Source organism: Python bivittatus, unplaced genomic scaffold (assembly GCF_059951505.1).
Source record: "Python bivittatus isolate LINGU-HERP-01145 unplaced genomic scaffold, Pbiv_v1 ctg000530_np1212, whole genome shotgun sequence".
In the NCBI taxonomy this organism is placed as follows: Eukaryota; Metazoa; Chordata; class Lepidosauria; order Squamata; family Pythonidae; genus Python; species Python bivittatus.
The window spans coordinates 2,374,107-2,395,804 of NW_028277085.1; the positions used below are offsets into that span (position 1 = coordinate 2,374,107).

The window sequence follows — 21,698 nt, forward strand, 5'->3', positions numbered from 1 at the left end:
CCGTCGCGGCGGCGCCCCCTGGCGTTGCGGCTCGGGAAGCGCTCCCCGGAAGCGGGCGTTGCTACGGCAACTGCCCGGCGGCTTCCGGGCGGAGCGCGCGGGCGGCGGCGGCGGCGGCGGCGGCGACTTCCGCGCTTTGTTGCGGCGGCGGTGGCGCGGGAGCGGTTGCCATGGTGCCCAGCAAATGCCGGCCCGCCGGGGCAGGGAGGCCGGGGCACACCGTCTCGGTAAGCGAGGGGCCGATGAGGGGTCCCGCAGGGTCGCCTGGGCTGGGGACTACGGCTCCCATGGACCACAGCCGGGGGAGGGGAGCATGGGGGCTGTAGTCCTTCCTCTGCTGGGGAAGGCAGTTGTGAGTAGCTTCGCCCCGCTCCCTTTTTGTCCTTTTTTAAAAAATAATTTTAGTATCACTTTTTAATGTTTTAGTTTTTAATTATTTTTCAATTTTAATATTTTGGTATCTTATTTTTTAATGTTAGTATTTGATTTTTTAATTTCAATTTTTTAATTTCGATTTTTCATGTTTTGCATTGGCTTTTCGTTGTTATTGTTTGGTTATTTTCTTGCATTGCTTTGTGTTTTTAACTTTGCGCGCCACTCAGAGTCGCGTAGGTGAGATGGGCGGTTATATAAAGTTACCAAATCAATAATTTTTCTTGTATTAGATCTTTGCATTAGATTAGATTTATTTATTTAGATGGTTTTTTTAAAAAAAAAATTTATTTAGCCCATTGGAGTGGAGCAGCTGACAAATTTGAATAAATAAATAAATAAATAAATAAATAAAAAATCAAACAATAAAAATCCCAGTTGTCTAGGTTTCCCACATTTAATCTTTTTTCCCCCATCTCTCTCTCTCTCTCTCTCTCTGCCACATCTCCAGAGACAGCCTTTAAAACCTGGCTTTGTTACCAGGGTGGGGTTAATGCTGTTTTTTGGGGTGGGGCTGCCGTGTTGTGTTTTATTGTGCTTGTATGTTTTCCGTCCGGTCTGTCTTGTCTTAATTTGTTTCAACTATCTACTGGACTTATGTAAACCTCCCAGAGTCTATAGGAGTGGGTGGCTGTAACAAATTTCATGAAGAAATTCAAATAATGCAGCTCCTGGGTGTCCCCTCTGAGATTTGGCGTGCAAGTTTTGCTTGTTACGGTTTTTTTGTGGTTTGCAGACACGGACGGGGTTGCTTTGGTTTTTCAAAAGGCCACAAAAATTAAATATGCGTCTTTTTATCACAGCATTATTCAAGCCACGCTTTTCACCCTGTTTACCTTGTCCTGAAACCAATGCTGAGATAAAATGCCCTTCTTCCTATTCTCCTTTTAAATGTGAGATTCTTGGATGTGATTAATTCTTGTTTCCAATTTGCAGGCCAACAATTACGGAGTTCAGCTTGTTCTCCAAAGTACGTCGGCGGCAGAAAGAACCAGATCTGTGAGACTTGAATTTTTATTATAAAAATTTAGAGAACCCAGAGGCCCCGAGATGAAGTTGTGTAGTGAATTTGATGTTTTGTGATGTCTTCTGATGTTGGTGCGTAGGTGTCCTGTCTTTTGCTCTTTTTATTGTTAAGCTTCTTGCATGACTTACGTTGCGGAGAGTACATTTGACAACTACAGAGCACATTCGCTTGTATGCTGGAATTAATAACGCTGTTCTAAACAGAGAAGAAGTAGCAGTGTTCAATCCTGTTTTGTATATAATATATACAAAACCTCAGGAATGGTTTTGCAGGACACTTGAAGCATTGGACCCTCCATTTATCGCTCTTCGCCATCAGCATGTGGCATGTGCATTCTGTCTAATCTGTAAATGACAGTATTATTGTTATGCTGTACTGTTTTGCTGGGCAGAATGTGTGAATATCAAGAAAGTATCAGAAGATAGTCATAGACTGTAAGGGGTATGTGGGAATGACTGTGGGAGACAAGATGCTGCCTAGGGAGCGATCAGATAAGGGAGGACATAGCCCGCAACTGCATAACGGGTGGAGAAAGAAACTCAGAAAGGAATCTCCCTAAATTATCAGGCTGTAAAAGAGACAGCGGGAGATTTGCACTTTCAGACTTGCAAGATTGACATCAGCCTTCCCAGGTAAACCAGACAGGAAACATGACCAGATGAGCTAATTCTACCTTATTGTAAGGCTACGTTAACAGAATCCACTTCCTTTTTGTTTCAGTCACAGCAGGCAGGTGCAGAAGCGTAATGGCATTTCCCTTCTAACGTTTTGTATTGCAGCTTGAGCTCAAATTGCACAAAGAACAGCCGTATCTTCACAGCCGGTTCTTGCAGCATGATCTTGAAAAAAACCATTCTGGAAAACTAGGTACTGTTGGGAAGGTCACTGTAAAAACCAAGATTGCTAACAAGGGACATAAGAGACGTGTTTGTCACTCTAGCATTTTGGGGTGTGACGGAATCTCTCAGGTCCTTTCTGTGGCATTGCAAAGATCACGTTCTGATAGCGGGAAAGGAGAGCACTTTTAAATTTTTTTGCTTTATATTTTCACTTGTTTTTTGTATTTTTATTTTTCACAAATGCTTTTTAATTTTAGCTTTCGTATTTTGTATTTCTTTTGGTAGGAAGATACAGAAGCAAGCTAAAAAAAAAGCTGCAGGGTTTTTTCCATCAGTGGAAGGTGCTGTGATGCCCTTTAGATTTTCATTTGCAAAACAATTTTGAGAAGGATGGGATAGGCCAAAGGGAAGAAAAAAGTGATGTTCTCTGTTTTTCTTCAGGAGAGAAGATGCTGTGAAACAGAATCTGCTCTCTTTACTAAAAATGCAGCTGTTTTTTCTTTTAGAACAGAAGGAAAAACAGCAGGTTTCTTGAAGGGGAGTGCCTGAAGAGGATGGTAGGGAGGGAGTAGCAAGATGGAGATTTGTGGAAAGTAGCTTATGGGTTGAGAAACTGTTGAGGTTACCTTGTAACTGGTTCCCAGACTGGTCAAGCTTCAGGAGATGTTTATAAAATCAGCCAGCGGGAAGCTTCTCTGTTATCCTGGAGAAGACTGCTTCCTTGCTGGATCACAGGAAGGCTGCTGGAAAGAAAACACCTCTGCTCTAACATCCATGGGAATACGTTGATTCTAAACGGAAAACAGTTCAGTGGTTGAAACGCTTGTACCGTATTCCATCCCTTCCTCCTCAGTAAGTCTCGCTAAAGAGAATTCTGAGAGAATTTGCTTGAAAGGGAAACTCCCTTCTGGTTTTAGGCAGACGCCCAAGAGTCTGACAGATAGAGAGACCCAGGGAGGCACAGGAGATGGAGCAACTGGGGATATGGAAGAAACCATTAGATAAAGAGAAGGAAAGGCAGTGGTGTGGGAAATAGAGGATTGTGGGCAGAATATGCAGCAGGCAAGAAATACACTGGCAAGAAGGGGTTGGGGAGGGAGAGAACCTTTGGCGGTATGGTGGGCGGAAGAGTCTGGGCGGTTATTCCTGACTGGACTACGTGCAATCCAGAAACTCTGATTTTTGTCAGTTCCTGCTGAAGGCCAACTGGGGGGGAAATCCTGTAATGTTAGGATAGATTCTCAGATCACACAGCAGGTACTGCTGTTATCAGTCCCCAAATACTGCTTGCAGTGTTCTTAGCAGCAAACAAGTGAAAGGCAGCTGACAGACCTCTGCAGATATCCAGCTGTGTCTCAACATTAAGCCTTGGTTTAGCAGGTAGGCAGGTCAAAGGATGTGAATCATTCTTTTTCATCTGTTCATTTTAGGAAATGTTTGCACGCTGCCAGAATTCTCAAGTTCCCCTTATTCACGGGAATCAGGGAGTGCAGGGGTTCTTTTGGCTGTGACTGGGCCCACAACCACCACGTCCTGCCTTTCCCTCACAAAACTACGTTCACGACTCTAATCTCTTTGGAAAAAGGAAGAAATGGGAAAAGGAACAGGTTGAATCCATGTTGACATTTAAAAACCTTTGCAGAGGAATGTATTTAAAAATCAGAGGTTTGATACGAGCGTTTGTAACAGCTTGAGGAACGCCAGTGTGTGTTTCTAGATACGCCTCATCATTTAAAGCACAGCTCGATTGTTTTATTTTTTAAAAAAATTATTTCGTGGTAAGCTGTTGTGAGTCAGTTACGATTCAACAGCGTGAAGGTTTGCTACATAATAAATTTGTTCTCTGTACGACTACTCAGAAGTCAGTCCTGCTATTTTGAGAAGGTCATATACCCAGGAGTCTGAAGGGCCGTAGAATTTGTTTAATCTTTTCTGTGGCAGCAAATATTGTGGCTGTAATCCTCATTTTTTTCTTCCTTCTGGCAGATGGAAGATTAAGTCCTTTGTCACGCAGTAAGAAGGTCTGCATCCCCGTCGCAACAAATTTTGTAGATATCCCTAGTCTGGAGGTGAAATATGGTCCGGGTTCTCTCACAGCCTTTGGAGATAGCTCTTTTCCAAACCCTTCGAAGTACCGAATTCAACCGGGCTGCCATAACGTTGGTACAAATAGCCCAGGTAATTCTGCATATCAGTTGGGCTAATGCAGTTATGGCCTAAACTGGCTGGGGAATTCTGGGAGTTGAAGTCCACCCATCTTAAAGTGGCCAAGGTTGAGAAACACTGGTCTAAACAGTTGTTTTCGCATGGTATATCTAATAGAGCTGCAGAAGCCTGGGAAACCATTTGGATGGAGTACCTTGGAACTTGCACCAGTACAGCTCCTTTCTGTTTCTCATTAAAGCAGCCGTGGCTTTTTTCAGCCTTTCGGGCAGCTTTAATGAGTCCTGCGTGAGCTGCATAGTGGGCTGTCCTTTCTGAGTGCCCTGAAACATGCCTGTTTCAAGGTTGAGCCCCTCCCAGAAAACTCAGAATGGCTTGTTCTCAAGTTGAAACTTTCTCTGGTGGAACGTTCTGTACCTTTAAGAAAATATTTAATATTAAGAATTTTTTTTACCTTAAAATAATAGAAGATCTACAGTCATCACTTTCTCACGTTCCCTCGTATCGTTCTATCATTGCTACATTTCATAACAGTGAAGGTGCTTTGGTGAATTTCACCCCGGGCTTTAAGAAATCCATATCTGAGCCAGACGATTTTGGCATTCCCCAAAAGATCTCAGGTTGGTCTGGAGAGAAGCCCCCCCCGCCATAATGGGCCCACATCCTTTTTTGCCCTTTTTCTGTACCTTCCCTGCCTCTTATTCTAAAACCTTGTTTGTTTGTGCCTTTGAGTCAGCATTGACTCCTGGCAACTGCCTGGACAAGCCCCTGCAGTTTTCTTGGCAAGATTTCAGAAGTGGTTGGCCCTTGCTGCCTCCCTCCTAGGACTGAGAGAGGGACTGGCCCAAGGTCACCCAGCTGGCTTCGTCCCTGAGGCGGGGCTAGAACTCACGGTCTCCTGGTTTCTAGCCAGGCACCTTTAACCACAACATCAAACTAGCTCTCATTCTAAAGAACGCCTTGTGTTTAAGTAAAATATAGTCCCTCGGTGACCTTCCTTTGTGACGGAACCAGTTAGCCGTCCAGTATGTTTCATCAGAGAATGAAAAGGCTGCCCTGGGTTAAATATGGTCTGAACGTTGGCAGCTGAAGAAATAAATGTTTTTATTTTTCCCCTGTCAGATAATAATACGTACGGGAACACAGGTTTTCCGTTGGTGCACCGCTCTGTAGAAGAGAAAATCCAGCATTCGGACCGGATGACCCTTGAAAGGTAAAAATAAGAGGACTATCCTTGCGGCAGATGTTTGCAGCTGGACATTGGCCAGCGTGCTGCCATTCATTCATTTGTGCACCTGGGAGGGAGAATCCCTGTTTCCCAGTTTGGGAATGATACGTGTGACTAACAGAACGTTGCAGTTCGTTTGTTTGTTTATTTATTTATTAAATTTGTATGCCGCCCATCTCCCCCAACGGGTGACTCTGGGCGGCTCACGATTAAAACCAAAAACCCAAGTTTATGCTCTGTTTTAATAGATGTATTTAGGGATCTAGGTAGACCTTCATTCTAAGCAGGTTTGCTCTTTTCTTCTTTTACTCCCCTTACAATCTGCAGCCCTCCCCTCTTCCCCTCCCCTTCTTCCTCCTCCTCCTTACTTGTCCTTTACAATTTTTTAAAGAAATTGATACCGTTTCAAATCTTGAAAATCTAGGAATGCCAGTATGCTTTGTAGCAGCCTCCCTAGTTTCAGGCTGCTGTCCCCCTTCACTGCCTAAGGTCACAATGAAACAGAGTGATGGTCTGTGTGGGCTGCCCCCCCGGGCTACTTACAGCTGGATCTGGAACCTCCTTCTTCTCAGGCAGAAGCTGACTGTTTGCCCCATTATTGACGGAGAAGAACACCTTCGCCTCCTGAGCTTCCAGCACAACTTTATCACTCGGATCCAGAATATTTCTAACTTGCAGCACCTGATTTTCTTGGACTTGTATGATAATCAGATAGAAGAAATTAGTGGCCTTTCTACCCTAAGGTGTCTCCGTGTCCTTTTGTTGGGAAATAACAGGTAAAGATTTTTTAAAAAGGTCCATTTTGAAAGGCATGCTTTTTGGCAAGTTTTATTTTGTGGCTGGCAGGGGCTGAATTCAGCTGCTTTGGGAGAGCGCTGGTATTTCTGCAGACCTCCCATCTAGGTTTAACCAGATCTAAACCTGTTCGGTTTCTGAGCCCAGACAAGATTGGCTAGGTAGATGATGCAGTCTGGTGAGAGGTGTGCCATTATCTGGTGTGACAAGCCCTTGGTGGACTGAGGTCCTGCCCCCCTCCCTGGGCTTCCACCTTGTCGTCTCTCCATCTTTCACTCAGAGCCATGTTTTCAGGGAAAGAAGTGCCAGGGGCCCTACCATATTACTGTTGCTGCTGAAAGCTCCCTGGAAACGGAGCCCAGAAGTCCAGATACGAAGATTGGACAAGCCACAAGCAGCAAAATTAAGGCCACATGAGTTCCTCCTGCCTAACATGTAAATGTCTTTGGATTAGCGTGGAGAAGTGGATTTCTTCAGTGGTAGATTTCCATGCTCACTCTTCTCCTTGGAGCAGACAGGATGGGAGGAGGGCTCGGAAGCCTCCATTTGCCACAAGCCTGCGATTCCAGGTCACCAGGATTTACCTCCTACCTTCCCCAAAAGCCACACAAAAGCTCCCAGGCCAGAATTAGCCTGTTTCCGTCTAGGGGATGGGTCCTTTTCCGTTTTTCTGCCTGCCTTGGACATATTGACATTTCCATTTCATGCCAGGGCAGACAAGCCCCTTGCGTTTCAGCTGGCTCTCGCTCCTGCTGTCAGATGATGCACCTGGGCAGCTCATAGTGCCATGGAATTACTGTCATGTGGCATGAGATCCTTCAGCTCTGCTCGATCAATCCGGTAATGGATTTTTTTTTCTCCCCTTCCACCAAATTAAAACACTTCATCAATGTGTTGCTGTTTAAGAATAAGGAGAATTTCAAACCTGGATAATCTTGGGAGCCTCGATGTCTTGGATCTTCATGGAAACCAGGTAGAATACAACAAATGCTTTTGCAGCTGGGGTGGGCGGTAACTGTCTGTGTCAGCTGGGAGGGGCAACCTGTGAGGCAGTAGGGGGTTACTCTGTCCCTATAGCCTGAAGAAAGAGAGGGGAGAATCCAAGGGTGCGGGTAAAGGATATATTGGAGAGTGTCTCCAGCTTTGAGTCCTGGTCCCAACTTTTCCTTGTTTCACCCTCTCTACAGGGGAGGAGGAGAGGCGTATTAATCCGTGATAGCCTAAAATCAGGAGGAGTCTGGTGGAACCCTCTCTGACTAACACATTCTAATAAAAGGCATAAGCTTTGGTGAACTGCAGCTCGCTTCATCAGATGCATGGAGGGGCTTAACTGATGGGGGATTTAAACCAGGATGAGCGGGGTGGGTGGGTGGGAAGGGAGGAGTCCACTTATCTTCAGGTTATATATTATTGTCCTTTATAGGACACTCAGAGACATTAAGGGAATAAGTGAATAGGTATTTTCTAATTAAATAATGCACGCTTGTCAATTTCATTTCTACAGCATCCAGGTATATAATTTTATCTTAGAAGATAAATTGCTGATTTCACAGGATCGTTCATTCATGGTGGTGTTGGGTGGGGAATGAGTGGAGACTCTGGGTCAAATAGTGAGTGATTCTCTCCCCACCCCCAGATTTCTGTCATAGAAAATGTCAGTCATTTAAGTGATCTCCGGGTGTTGAACCTTGCCCGAAATTGCTTAACGTATGTTGAAAACCTCAGCGGACTGGATTCGTTGCTCGAACTCAACCTCCGCTATAACAAGATCAGATTGGTGGTAAGCAGCAATTGAACCGAATCGATTTGTTCCTTAAAGGGCTTTTCTTTGGCATGTCTGCACTGGAGGGAAAAAAGTGACAGTTGCTCAGAAAGGGCCTGATCTGCAGTCTGTGGAATGCTTCTCCGCCCCCCCGCCCCTGTTCCTCAAGGGTTCCTGAGACAGCAAGCGAGCAATTCCTTTGCGAAATGGGGAAATTGTCCCATTTCTCCCTTCTTTTTCCCTCTGACGCTGCCCCGGCAAAGGGAAACCGCCGCAGGGGTGGTGGTGGTAGAACTGCTTCTTAAAAGCCAGTCTCCTCGCAGTCACGCTGTTGCTGGTCGAAGGCTGCATGCATGACTTAGCAGTTTGATGCAGGGAGCCACATGGTTCTCCAGCCCCGTTTTATTTTGCCTGCTGTTTCATTGCGGCACATTCTCCCCCCACCCCCATGCCTCCCCGCTGAAATGCTGAGGCAGCACCTGGAGTCTTTTCCGAGAAGCCTGCTTTCAGACAGAGAGTGTCTGCCATCCCTGTCTGCCTCCCCGCCCCTCTCTTCTCTGCCTTCACCCTCTTCCTGTCGCAAGCCACGCCGACCTTCTTCCAAAGAGGGCTTTTGCCTTCATTCTGACCTGCGCCACGGAAGTAGCCCTCAGGGCCGCAGGAAGGTGATAGGAAAGAAGAAACCGGCATGATTTCCTGCTCAGGAGTTCTGCGTTTCAAGCGCGCTCTCCGTCCGACATAGAATATTTCCTCTGTCTCCTTTTAGAAAGATGTGGACACTTTGCCCAGCCTCCAGCGTCTGTTCCTCAGCTTTAACTGTATATCTTGGTAAGCAGAAGCTCCGTTTTCTTCTCTTTCAGCAGTTCAGTTCCTTCCCTCCTTTAGGTACCAATTCCAAATCTCAATGTTTTGCAAAGGGGCCTTTTGGTCTCACCACTAAAGAAACAGTCGGAATATGGAACTTGGAAAAGATCGCAAAACAAACATGTTTCCAAGTTATTTTATGCTTTTTTAGTTATGGGGGGAGTTTCTCTGCTTCTCTTTCACAGGCTAATGTTGGTCTGAGGTTTGGTTCTTTAAAGGCACAAAGGGGAGATTGAAGATAATAGTGGCATCAAAAGAGAAAGCCTGCTCACTGATTCTTCAGATTCAAGATGACCTGAGTCAGCTGTGAATCAGTAGGACGTTCCTTATTTAAAATAGTGCCAAGAAGTGATTTAGGGTTATACAGCCCATTCTCCTTCATACAGGCTGAAAATAAAGTGAGTTCTCTTTAACGGAAGTTCCTGGCTTCCAGCTGTGCAGGTTAACCATCTTCTTTGTTAGCTAACGTGCAAGCTGTTCCTTGCTGAGCTATTTTGGAACCAGACTGTGGCCTCAGGGCTAATCCTCCCCCCACTCCTCACTTGTCAAGAGAGCTGCTGTCGCTTCAAGTGGAATGGTGTCAATTTTTTCCTCTTTTTCTGCAAGGGTTTATTTGTGTGTGTGTTATTCCGGCTTTGACATTTAATGAAGGCTGTTTTCGGGAGCAGAGTATATAATTCCGTATTGAAACACCTCTCGATGATTGCAAGTTTTCCCATTGCGTTGCAGGCTTAATATGCTTGCTCAGCCCCCATTAAATCTTGCAGTCTTTTTTTTTTTTGGTAAATCGTGAGATGTTCAGCCAGGTCCCTGTCTGTGAGGGAGGGGCAACAGGCAGGGAAGAGATCTGACTGATCTCAGTTGAATCTCACCATATTGAAAGTAGTTTGGCCTTTTGGCGGACTTGCATTCTGCAGATGCAGAACAGGGAGCTGACTGACATGTAACTCTGACACGTGCAGGTTGCACTTCAGACTGTGTGCCTCTGGGCTCTTTTGTGACCTTAATGTCCTTGACATTTAGAGGCAAGTCATAGAACGGAAGGGAATTCTGCCCAGTGCAGAACCCATTATTACAGCTTCCCTGAGAGATGAGGATCCAGCCTCTGTTTAAATGCGTCCAGTGGACGGGAGTCCACCACCTCCTTGTTCCATTGTTGCCCTGCAGAAAAATTGAAAAGAAAGCTTACGCCCAGGACTTACTATTCCATGCTTTAAACTTGGCAGGATTACTTAAGCATGAATACAGCAGCCTCCGGTGCTGAATCAGAACCAGTTTCATCTGATCCTACCATTCTTGCACGGCCCAGGTGATTTTGAGGGTAACGATACTTAAGTCATTAGCATGCTGCGTACACATACGCACATGCAAACTTAAGAGGCGCCCGCAGACTTTTATTGATGTCTCCGTTGTGACGGATACCGTGGTCAAAAGACTGCAGTGTTTCCTGGCTTTGCTTGGGGTGGGAGCGTTTTCTGTTTAGTGTAGCTGACATCATCTTTCTAGCCTCGCGCTTGCAAAGTTGCTTCTGGTCACATTTGTGAGACTTCCGCCAGCTGCCAGCTGAAGAGCCGTGTTGGGCTTTGCCTGTCTGGCCAAGAGCTGTGCTTGGAGAGGAGGTGGGGCAGGACCCAGGTTTGTTTGGGCAGGGGGACACTCACATTTCTAACGGGGAGAAATGTTTCCTTAAGCTTCTGCATATGTTAAGCCTCTGAGGTATCTGGAGGGCAGGAAACTGAGGGAAGCTATATTAGTGATGTGAATCTTTTGTAAAAAACAGAGACTTTTTTTTTTAAGTACTATTTACTTAACACAAAACAAAACTCTGAAGCAGAGTTGAGCCAAAAGATCTATCTATCTGGAAGCAGAGTTGTGGAGATTTCATTCCATTTACTGACAGTAGGAGTAATATGCCTTGCTTTTTTGGGGTGGTTTTTTTTTTTTTTAATGGCAAAAATGCATGTGTTAGGAAAAGCATGTCCTGAAAACATTCCCTGTTTGAAGCACCGGGTGCTAAAATGTGTTAGCAAAATCGCCCCAACCTGAAAAAATGCCAGTTGCGTTAGAAACGAAACCAGTGGAAGGCTGGGGAAAAGGGAAATGAAACAAAATTGAACTTGACTCCTTTGCTCATCTCCGTTCTGGCAAGTTGTGTCCTAGAGAGAGCTTTCCAAGGTCCTGCAGCTCCACTCCAAGGCTGCCTGCTTGCCTAAGCCCCTTTCTGAGTTCTATGGATCCTACTCGTGTAGGGCCTGACCCAAGGTATTTGGGAAACGCAGTGATGAGGGCGGGACTTTCTGAACCTTGCGAACCTGGCCCAAACGTTTCTCCCCATCCCAATTTGAGCTGGAGAAGAACTCCTTGGCACAGGTTTTTCGTACAGTAGCTGCACTCTGGCATTTGGCCATCATGCAGATTTCCCAGATGTTTGCTCTGGTGCTGACTTGGGAAACAAGCAGGCGTCCCCTTGCAAACCTGATTCCAGTCCCTGTCATGTGATTTTGAGAACAGCCCAGGGCAGAACACGGTTTGAAGGTGACTTCGCAGTTCCACTATTTGGACTTTTCATTTTATCTTACTTTAGCCTAGGAATGGCGCTTGATCCATCCCTATTGGAATTACTTAGTTCTTGCGAGTTAGTTCAGGGACTGAAACTTCCTGCGCTCAAGGTGGGATGTATGTGATAAGGGGTTCCCAGAAGTCTGTAGGTGGGCAGCTTCTTGAAATAATGGCATTCCATGATCTGATGTGCCCACTGGCTGGGGGGCAAGGGGGGTTATCTTTGAGCATATCAGAGCTTGCAGTCAGTGACCCTGTTTTCTTCTTTTTGCTTTCGGTTCAGCGTGGAAGACATCCTGTGCCTCGCTGATTCGGCATCCATTTCAGAACTCACCCTAGATGGCAACCCCATAGCTCAGGAGGCATGGTACAAGCCAACGGTTCTCCACCATATGATGCAGCTCCGACAGCTGGATATGAAAAAAATCACAGTAAGGAGCAGACCTCTTGAGAAGAGTTTCCAGCAGTTAACTGGGGGGGAGCAACTTTTTTTGAGGTCTCCATTCTGCATTAGGGTAGTGTGCTGAAGGTTTCCCTAAAAGAGGACCAGGATAAAAATCCCTTCATTTTTTAAAAGTTCAATGCAGTTCTTAATTTAGCAACATTAGGCTTGATTTTAAATGAAACATAACACTTTGACAGCCTTAAAGGTTGGGAGGAAATGCCAAAACCACCTTTGAATTTGGGAGGCAAGCCGTTGTTAAACTTCAGGGCAGACAGGAGGTGCTCTAAGGCCACATAAAGTCATGATGAGGCTGCAGCATTAGCAGGCCTTGGGTTGCCCACCACTGATTGAACTTTTAAATAAGCAAGATGTTTTGTTCAAGAAGATCATTCACTGTTTAATTAGCCATCGGATTATGGCTATTAAGTTCTGCAGCATTTTTCAGAGAGAAAAACTTAGCAGCTCATCTGAATTGACCCTGTGACGATCCTATGATACTTCGTGGGTCTGGGCAGTCACACCTCTACTCCTGTGAACTTTTTTGTGTGTCAGCATGAAAAGGGCATCTTTGTTATCCTTCACATCAGCCTTTTTCAACCTGGTGCTTGGCCAGAATTTTTGGGGGTGCAATTTTCAGAATTCAGCAGCAGTTGCACTCCTAAGACTTCTGAAGGGGCCCCAGGTTGAGAAAGCCCCTTTTAGACACACAGGAATCAATTTAAAATGTTTGCGTCATGCCAGGTTTTGGGGTCATCATTCCATGGTCTCTGTTGTTTTGGGGTGCTAGAATTACATACGATATTTTGAACAATGGCTTTTTTGGAGCTTCAAGTTGATTGCGGTAGGCCTCTTCAAAGAAGAAAGTTTGCATGCTTCCGTGCCTTAGTTAAAATCAGACTGACCCCCCAAAAATTGCAGGGAGGGAAACCTTTCTGTAGTTAATATCTCTTCTTTCTTTCTCATGACTCTGGGCACAGTTGAGGAGCACGGCTTTTTTTTTTAATGTTTAGCAAGACCATATTTATTCTCAGCCAGGATGATCAACAACTGTGCATCTTCCCACATGTTTCATGTGGCTGGCTGGTGGCTTTCACTCTTGAATAGCTTTGGGGCAACTGACAGTTGGAAGAGAGGCGAGGAGCAAAATTTTCCAGCGGCTCTTAGTCTTCCAACCTGTGACCGATACCATTCTGATGTCTAATTTGCTAGCAGAGGGATTAATTAACGCTGCTTATTAAAAGTAATTGATCCAGGTGTTGTATTTAACTGATAAAGATCCTCATGAAACAAACTTACAATATAAAGTAAGAGATGGCTGCATTGTGCTTAGGACGTTATTCTCCCTCAGCCTTGGTATTTATTTATGTTTAATTGTTTTTAATGGTTGTTATATTTGTTTCTAATTGTTTGTTCATTGTATGTCACCCGGAGTCACGTTAGTGAGATGGGTAGCTATATAAATTTGCTAAATAAAGAGTAAAAACAAAAAATGAAAAGCATCACTAAATCTTTTCCGCGGGGAGAGAGTGTAGGGAGGTCTTTTTCTTCTGGCTAGAAACTAAAGTCAGGCTGGCTTTTCTCTTATTTCTCAACCCCCCTCCCTCCCCCCAGTGCCTGTTCTACTTGCTTCTTTTTTCCCATTGTCTTTGACGTTTTTGACTTGAAACTTCTTGGAGTTTACCTGAAATCAACAGCCACGCCAGGATTCAGTCCGTGATGTCCATTAGGGGGCGCCACTAACCCAATAGAAGGGTTGATCCCTGCTTTATGCTTAAAATATATACATGGGGATACTGTAGAAGGGCGGGAATAAGATGTTCTACTCTCCTCCTGATCTTCAGTGTGTGTATAAATGATGGTCCATGTCCCAAGGATCTTGCAGACTAAGCGGGGGAAATGAGGAAGAGAGAGCAGGTGAAAAGAAATAAACAATATACATTCAGGGTCGTGCTCCAATCTTCCCTGCTTAGAATTTACCAGGTTTCAGCTTCAGCCCTGAAGGCATCTCTGTCCACTTACCTAGGAGTAGGTCTGGTATAAGACCCATTCAGTGTGGTTGCAATTATTTATAAAGACCTTCTGAGAAGTATAGGACTGAAATATTTAAAAAACCCTAATGAATGTTATTGCTTTTGTTTGAGAACATCCACCCAGCTGTTATAAAACAGCTGCAGTGGAAAGTTCCAAACAAGTCCATATTGAGGGTTTCTCCCTGGGAGCCACGGAAGAGCCATTTCAGATGCTGGGAGAGACTGTGATATGTTGTGGTGTAGAAATGATTGTTTTCCAGTTACTGTTATTGTCAAAACTTTGCCCTGTTCCTCATGCTAGCAACCTGCTGTTTTCCCCTTTCGTTTGGCTTGAGAGCCAGCTGAAAAAGAAGCTGAATGCTTGCTTGTATTTGCTGTGTTTTACAGTATTCATATGAAGGGATTAGAGTATTTGTTTCCCCCCAGTACTTCCCCTCTGAAATGAAAGGATCATCCGTGTTGCTAGAATAGACAGATGAGTCTTCTCCTTGGCGGGGGAAGCCACGTTCCTTGGGAGTCACGTTCTTCATAAAAGGGATATTAATTTGGGGTTGCCGTGGACCCCCGTCTATTCTGTGAGCCTGGGGTAAAGTGGGTTTTTGTGTGTAATCCAGGAAGAAGAACGGCGCATGGCATCCGTTGCCCTAAGAAAAGAGGAAGAGAAGAGGCGCGAGAGCCACAGGCAGACTTTGTTAAAGGTATCTTTACGAGGACACAAGTGGACAGGCCTCGGCCCCTGATTATCTGCCAGCCCAGCAGCCTTTTCCTTCTTATGGTGGGTGGCAGTGACAGGTTAGGGTTGTCCACCACAGTCTCCCCCACACAACATGGCTCCATGGCTTTTCCTGCTTCCTCATCCATAACAGCCCTGCTGGACGAGGCCAAAGCAGCCAATGTCCTGCAGCGGCCAAGTTTCCACGAAACTCACAACTGCCCAGCAATTCAGTGCTACGTTACCCCTGAATATGGAGCTTTTCACGTTTAAAAGCTGCTGAGCTCTTCCTCCGTACACGCTCCCTCCATCAGTGTTTTTCAGATTTGGCAACCTGTCTGCTCCAAAGCTTAGATCTGGACTCAGTATCTCTATATCGCTTTTCAGGAGAAGAAACGGTTAACCATCTGTAACATCGCCCATCACTGGGAAATCCAGCAGAATCGCCTAGCCCTGAAGGCTTCAAACCAGGAGCGTAACCAAGCCGAGGAGCCCTGTCAGAACAACAGAAATGTGGCCTATGCATTTCCCGAAGAAGCCAGGTAGGGAGTTGCAATCTCTGGTTCAATACTAGGCCTTGCAACCAAAGGTCTCCTTTCTCCAGCAGCCTCTGGTCTCTAGCACAGCGTTTCTCAACCTTGGCAACTTTAAGATGTGAGGACTTCAACTCCCAGAATTCCCCCAGCCAGCATGCTGGCTGAGGGAATTCTGGGAGTTGAAGTCCACATGGCTTAGAGTTGTGGAGGTTGAGAAATGCTGTTCTAGCAGATACCTTTGAGGAAGCAGGTCATAGTAGGGGTCTTTGTCGTTAGCTGATTTAAAAAAAAAAGGGAAAAGAACTCTTAATCCTTTCCTAACTCTCTTTTTCATCCGTATTTCAATCCTGATTTCCCCCCCTCCTTTCCTACACGCCCCCTTCCAATTGGCCGCATTACACAAAAATATACAACCCGTTTTGCAGCTCAAACAAACAGCAGCTTCCTGCCAGATTCAGCTGCGTGAAGCTGCTAATTCTTTGCGCATGAATGGCTGCCATCAGCAGGCCCCTCGGAACAGCTTCTCCCCAGTCGGGCCATCTCTCTCCCCGGTTGAGGCCGGCACCTGTGTTATTTTAACAAGAAACTCTTCCTTCGCTGTTACTTGTTGATGATTCATAAGATAATTTCTGGAATTATTTGGGTCTTTTTCTCACTGCTTTGAGTTGGCCTGCCAAAGCCAATAATCATAATTTATTTAAGTTTATTTTTTTAAAAGCACACCAGTCGGGCGGGGGGGGGGAACCCTGTACAGTAAAGGCATCAGTACTTCTTCAAGGATTTAAAAGCGGAAGCTGGGCGGGTGGTCAGTAGAGTCGCTTTGTGTGAGATGGGCAGCTATATAAATGTGATATATAAATAAATAAAATAAATAAATGAAAAAGGGCCAGCAGATTGGTCCTCCCCTCTCCCCCCAATCTTATGAACTTACTCAGCCTTGAAAGGACATGTAGAAGGTGGGACCAGGCAAACCTGACACTTGATTTAATATCCTTTGCTTGACATTTAATTAAAATTAAACATATTTGGTTCATATGGATCTGCTCCAGTGGTCTTTTAAGCTTTTCCCTCTTTAAAAATGACGGTCTGGTATCTTGGAAAGGCTGTTGAGGTCAGCCATCAGCCAGGAAGCCTCAAGTTATAAACTTGCCTCCTGTGCAGTTTTCGTGGAAAGGAATGCATCGTCAGCCTGGGATGCTGGTTCTCCCAGAAGAAACAGGTTGGTCAAGGTGTATCGGGCGCCATGGGTTTGTGCCGCTGTGCAGAGAGGCATTCCAGCAGGAGGATAAGGCAGTGGGGAGTGAAAGCTTCCCTCTCGTGCTGCGGGTCTTTTGTGATCTTGCTGCTGTTGCTGCTGCCTTCCTTACTTGGAATATCCTGGTCTATGATCCTGTGTAGATACTCCCCAGCCAGAGGAGACAAATGGGATTTTCAGGTGTAGTGGGCTGTCTCTAGGATGCGGGGCACTCTGAAGCAGCCGCCTTGGCTCTTCCCTTGGTTTCGTGGATGTAATGATGGGAAACATTTTCCACATTCAGGAAGTTGGAAGCCCCCTCTGAGACAACTGAGAACCACTCAAGAGTTCATTTGAAGCTGTATCATTATTTGCTTGTTGGATGAATCCACTGTTTTGGTTTCTCCAGTGAACTAGAAATCATGACTTGGTGTGACATGTGAACCTAGGCAATGACTTGTCAGCCCCTGTTCTGCCCTACCAAAAGAGAAAAAGTGTGTGTCCTTGAATCAGGTTGTTACGTATGTATGCACTGTACGTGTGCCTGTATTTATTACCCTTCATATACCCTCTAGCCAACAAGGCTCAAAGTGGGTTTCAAAAGAAAACACAGATTAAAATAAAAACCACAATACATAAAGACAAAGCAAAGCAATGGCATTTTGAGAAACAGCCATAACTTCCAGACTTACAACAGGACGGTCCCCCTTATTCCCAAGGCTCTCTGCAAGAGCCAGGTTTTCGTGAGGGCCTATCTAATCTTGGGAGCAGAGCTGTTCCAAAGAGAGGGGCCGTGATTGAGATGGCTGGTCCTTGTGAGTTAAGACTTCTTGAGCGAAGGGGTCTGGAGAGAATCCAGTATTGCAGAGCTTATTGGACGGGCAGAAGCCTTTAAGACAGTGTTTCTCAACCTTTGCAACTTTAAGATGTGTGGACTGGGGAATTCTGGGAGTTGAAGTCCACACATCTTAAAACTGCAAAGGTTGAGCAACACTGCTTTAAGAGAAGGCAGTCTGTAGATCTCCAGGTGGTAGACCATGTAGGATGTCAGTGGTGACAACAGCATCTTGAATGGCATCCAGAAGAAAACTGGTGAGCCGGACTCTGAATTTTGGTACCTTCCAGGTTCCATTAATATACCTGCCTCTGGTATGTGTGAAGAAGGCAGGACTGAGTTCTCTCTGTCCATCTGCTGTCCCCAGCTTCATACCCGAACAAGGCAGACACAGAAAAAGTGTGTCTGGGAACCCACACAAAATGCATTTCTTCATCCTTGAGTTGTCTCCTGCAGTCGCTTCCACGAACATTCGTTGTTCCACCCTGGTCCCCACCCTGAGAGCTCTGGTATTTCCTCCTCCATCCAGTTAAAGGAATTATTCTTTGGATAATGTTTTTTTTACCCAAGTGGGGAAAGCCTATGAAGCTGGTTTATTCTTATTAGTTTCTCGATCCTGAACACCATAATTCTTTAGTCAGGCGCTCTCTCGTAAAATATAATGTGTAAAATAAGTTTCCACATTCTTTCTGGAAACTGTAATTTACTTTCACGGAGGAAAATGTTGGAAGAATTAACTGTCTTCATTCCTCATTCTTCTAAAAAGAAAGCATGCATACACGGGCGCGCGCACGCACACACACACACACACACACACTTAAATAAAGCAATCCCAGCTAATGTCCCGTGTTATAGTTTTACAGCCTTTACCATGAGCCTGACTGTATTCCAGGCAGGGAAACTTTCTGGTAAACAGGCCTCCAACTCCTCCTGTACTTTGGAGGGGTCCTATTCAAGAAAGCGTCCCAGAACGAGTGGATTTCGCATTGCAGACAAAGCTGCCCCCCTCCCCAGTTCAACCAGGGCGTTGTCAGTGGTTTCTCCACGCTGCACATATTTGAGCTTCTGTTACATTTCTATAAATCATAATTACAAGAGTAATAAAACAATAATAAAAAAACACATATATATATATATCTTTGGAAATTAGGAACTGGGCCTACGGTGGGGCCTATCAGCGATTCGGCTTGTTTCGCATCCCTGTTCTGTTGGCTAAAGGCACGCGATGGCTCCAGCCAGTCCAGAAGGCTGGGAATTGGAAAGAGGCCCTGGCGATCTCTTTTGCCCTAGTCCTCAGTAAAGCTTTGGTCCTCCCTGATGGAGAAAACTCTGGAGTCACATTCTGAGCACCCAAGAGAGTGACACTTTGCCTTTTGCAATAAGCTGCTGTCGCTTTCGCCAGAGATGGTTAAGTCTGAGGACAGAGCATCGTTGTCACTAGGAGCAGCCTGCCTTTCCATCTTTCATGCGCTGTACTCCTGTGGTTTGATAAAGGCACCGACGGGGGAGTGATTTGAACCCAGCATGGATCCTTCTCCAACCCGATGTCCCAAAGGATACACAGTTCTTAAAGTTCACAGCCAGTATTCTGGCGCTGGGAAACTCCCCCCCCCTCAAATCAGTGTGGGGCTGGAAGTCCCAGAGTCTTGGCTGTGATCCTCTAGGGGCCCAGAGTGTCCGTGGTTTCGGCCTTGCAAGGAGAAGGCCCCAAATTAAGAACATGTCTGGCAGTTAGGAATGGGTCTCTGGTAGCTGGACTCAGAAGGATTTTCCGTTTACTTTTTTAATTTGTGAGGAAGCAGATTGTTCGTACAATCAGTCACTGTCTTGCTGGAGGGAAGGGAACTGGAGAGACCCAGTGCCTAAAAACGGTCAGCGCGACTAAATTAATTTTCAATTTAATTATTCCTGGATTTGCTAAGGGTTTAACATTTTATTTCTGCTTGAGAAATCTGGGCAGCAGAATCCAAAGAACAAATGTAATGCACGTTGAATGTCTTCTGGATGGGGACTAGGTATATTTCCAGAGAGATACTCCAACTGATGCAGGTGCCAGTTTAAAAAAAATTGTTTTGGCACAAAGGTTGGATTCCTCCATATATTCTTTTGGAATGTGCTTAGAAATAAAATGAAACCAGGTACCTTACAGTTTCTCACGTATTGGATACAGAAAATGAGATAAAATTTTATGCTAAGCAAGTAAGGAATTCAGAACCGGGCCACATTATTAACAGGACCCCATTTGCAAGACATCTTTGTGCTCTGAGCACTTCCTGTGAATGTAAGATAAGTGAGCATCACGCTTACAGGTGGTGACCTGTAGCAAATAGTTGCAGTATATTCCTAGCCCTGGACAGGAACTTTCAGCCTGGCAGGGAATGTTGATGTCATGAGGTCCTCCCCTCCCCTCCCCTCCCTTCCCCATCCCATGTAATACAGGACCAAAGAGCTCAAGTTATGCGCTTTTTTCCTGGAGAGCAGGAAAGATGAATTATGTTCTGTCCCCCTTCTTTCCCTCTTCCACTCTCTCTGGTTTAGGACATACTGCTGTGCTTTCTAATCTTGTAGCACCTCTTCTCCAGAATATTGTAAGCTCTTGGGGGCTCAAGCAAGCAATTCCACTCCCTCCTTATCCTTCCTCACCACAGCAGATGATTCTCAGCCTTTTATGTTTCCTGGATGCAACAGCATATGTTCAGTGTCACTTGGAAACACGCCGTTGGAGTGTTTCCCCCCATTTTTCTTTCAGCTTGCAGGCACAGATGCCTGCTGGTGTTCCTGTTTCAATGCCGACATTGGGGAAAGGAGACTGATAATTGAAGGATAGTAATTCCCACGGGCAAAGGCTAAGAACCTGTGGCTGACGCTACATCACGCTAACACTGTGGCTGACGTACCTGCGTCAGATGTCGCAGCACAACTACCTAACAACTGTATTTGCACGATGACGTCATTGCTGTGGGGGCTACAGATAAGTTCCCTGATGTTCTAGAGCAGAAAGAATTTGAGGGCTTGTCTAGCACCTGCAATAAGAGCATCTTATCAGAGACTATCTTTCAGCTTCTGAGTGCAGCGTCCAAGTTGGAGTATCCATCAGAGCAAAGCTTGAGGCCTACTTCTAAATCATAACTTCCCCACAGATTTCAAAACATGCTTTATTTTGTGAAGATGCCGTGTCTGTCAGCTGCATGGTGGCGTTATTGGGCTTAGGCTGAAGGGGCATTTGGGCTTTCAGCTAATTCCACCATGGGCCTTTCTGGTAAAATGTGGCCTGGATGTCTGCTAGACGGTGGTCAGCTGGAGTCTGCTTCTGTATAATAATTCTTCTCCATCCAGGTCTTTGGAGACGCTTTTGGGCAAAGCTGTGCCAGGTCTGTCTGTCCTAGAGTCCCACCTGGTTGAAGTAGATGGTGACACGCTGTGCCTGTACGGCTCTGGAGCTTTGGAATCCCTGGATCGGAATTGGAGCATTCAGACGGCTGGAAACATTGTTACCATCTCTTTTATTTTCATTGACTTTGATGAAATTGTTCCAGTGCTACCAAAACTGAAGATCAAGTTCCCCAATTTTCTGGCAAGTTGCGTCTTTCATCTTTGAGCGATCTAGGCGAGACTTAGAAAGCCTTCGTGCCTTACTTGGTTCACGTAGGAGCAGAATAAGAAACCTGCGGTCCACAGTGGCCAGGCAGATCCCTGCAGGAAATCCAAATAGACCACAAAATGTCAAATACACCTTTGTTTCGTTGCCTTGCAGTGACTGATGCTCCATATCAGATAGCCTCCAAACATGGAACTCCATCCATGTTTGCATCCTGACCAGTTGTAGACCTCTGGCCCTCCTCCTTCAGTTTGCCTAAATCCTTTTAGGAACCAAGTAAATTGTGGCTAGTGTGACATTCTGCAGGAAGCAAGTTCCATAAATTACTTACATGTTTGGAAATCACAGCGTTGAGGCTAGATCAGGTTAAGGGCCCTTTTAACGCAGCATTTTGTGCCACACGGGGACTTCAGTAGATCCCTTCCAGATGTTCACAGATGAAAACAGATCATCGCCCTCTTCTATTTTTTCTCTCTCCACCAACTGCTATTGCAGATACACGGCCTGAGATCAAGGAGGCTGTAAACAGCCATCAGGACTAATGGCCATTGATTATGAATTTGTCCGTGCCCCTTTAAAACCGTCTTAATTGCTGTCTGTCCCCAGTTCTGGTGGCAGTGAGTATGTTGGGAAGAAAAA

The 21,698-nt window shown here is 45.5% G+C and overlaps 1 protein-coding gene across 2 annotated transcripts in view; it reads left to right on the top strand.

Annotated features, from left to right (window-relative positions):
• The first annotated feature begins 37 nt into the window (after positions 1 to 37).
• The window catches only part of LRRC49 (leucine rich repeat containing 49), a 28,258-nt gene continuing 6,597 nt past the window's right edge, over positions 38 to 21,698 (top strand). The window contains exons 1-13 of one of the 2 annotated variants that reach the window (XM_088148350.1): positions 38 to 227; positions 1,369 to 1,431; positions 2,239 to 2,326; positions 4,285 to 4,476; positions 5,584 to 5,674; positions 6,262 to 6,465; positions 7,391 to 7,457; positions 8,121 to 8,264; positions 9,013 to 9,074; positions 11,953 to 12,100; positions 14,759 to 14,842; positions 15,244 to 15,398; positions 20,798 to 21,035. In XM_088148350.1, the coding sequence (XP_088004476.1) occupies positions 171 to 227; positions 1,369 to 1,431; positions 2,239 to 2,326; positions 4,285 to 4,476; positions 5,584 to 5,674; positions 6,262 to 6,465; positions 7,391 to 7,457; positions 8,121 to 8,264; positions 9,013 to 9,074; positions 11,953 to 12,100; positions 14,759 to 14,842; positions 15,244 to 15,398; positions 20,798 to 21,035 (1,593 nt within the window). In that variant the 5' untranslated portion in view covers positions 38 to 170. Of the gene's footprint in view, positions 228 to 1,368; positions 1,531 to 2,238; positions 2,327 to 4,284; positions 4,477 to 5,583; positions 5,675 to 6,261; positions 6,466 to 7,390; positions 7,458 to 8,120; positions 8,265 to 9,012; positions 9,075 to 11,952; positions 12,101 to 14,758; positions 14,843 to 15,243; positions 15,399 to 20,797; positions 21,036 to 21,698 lie in introns of those variants that run through there. The other variant, XM_007434690.4, reaches the window with a different exon arrangement.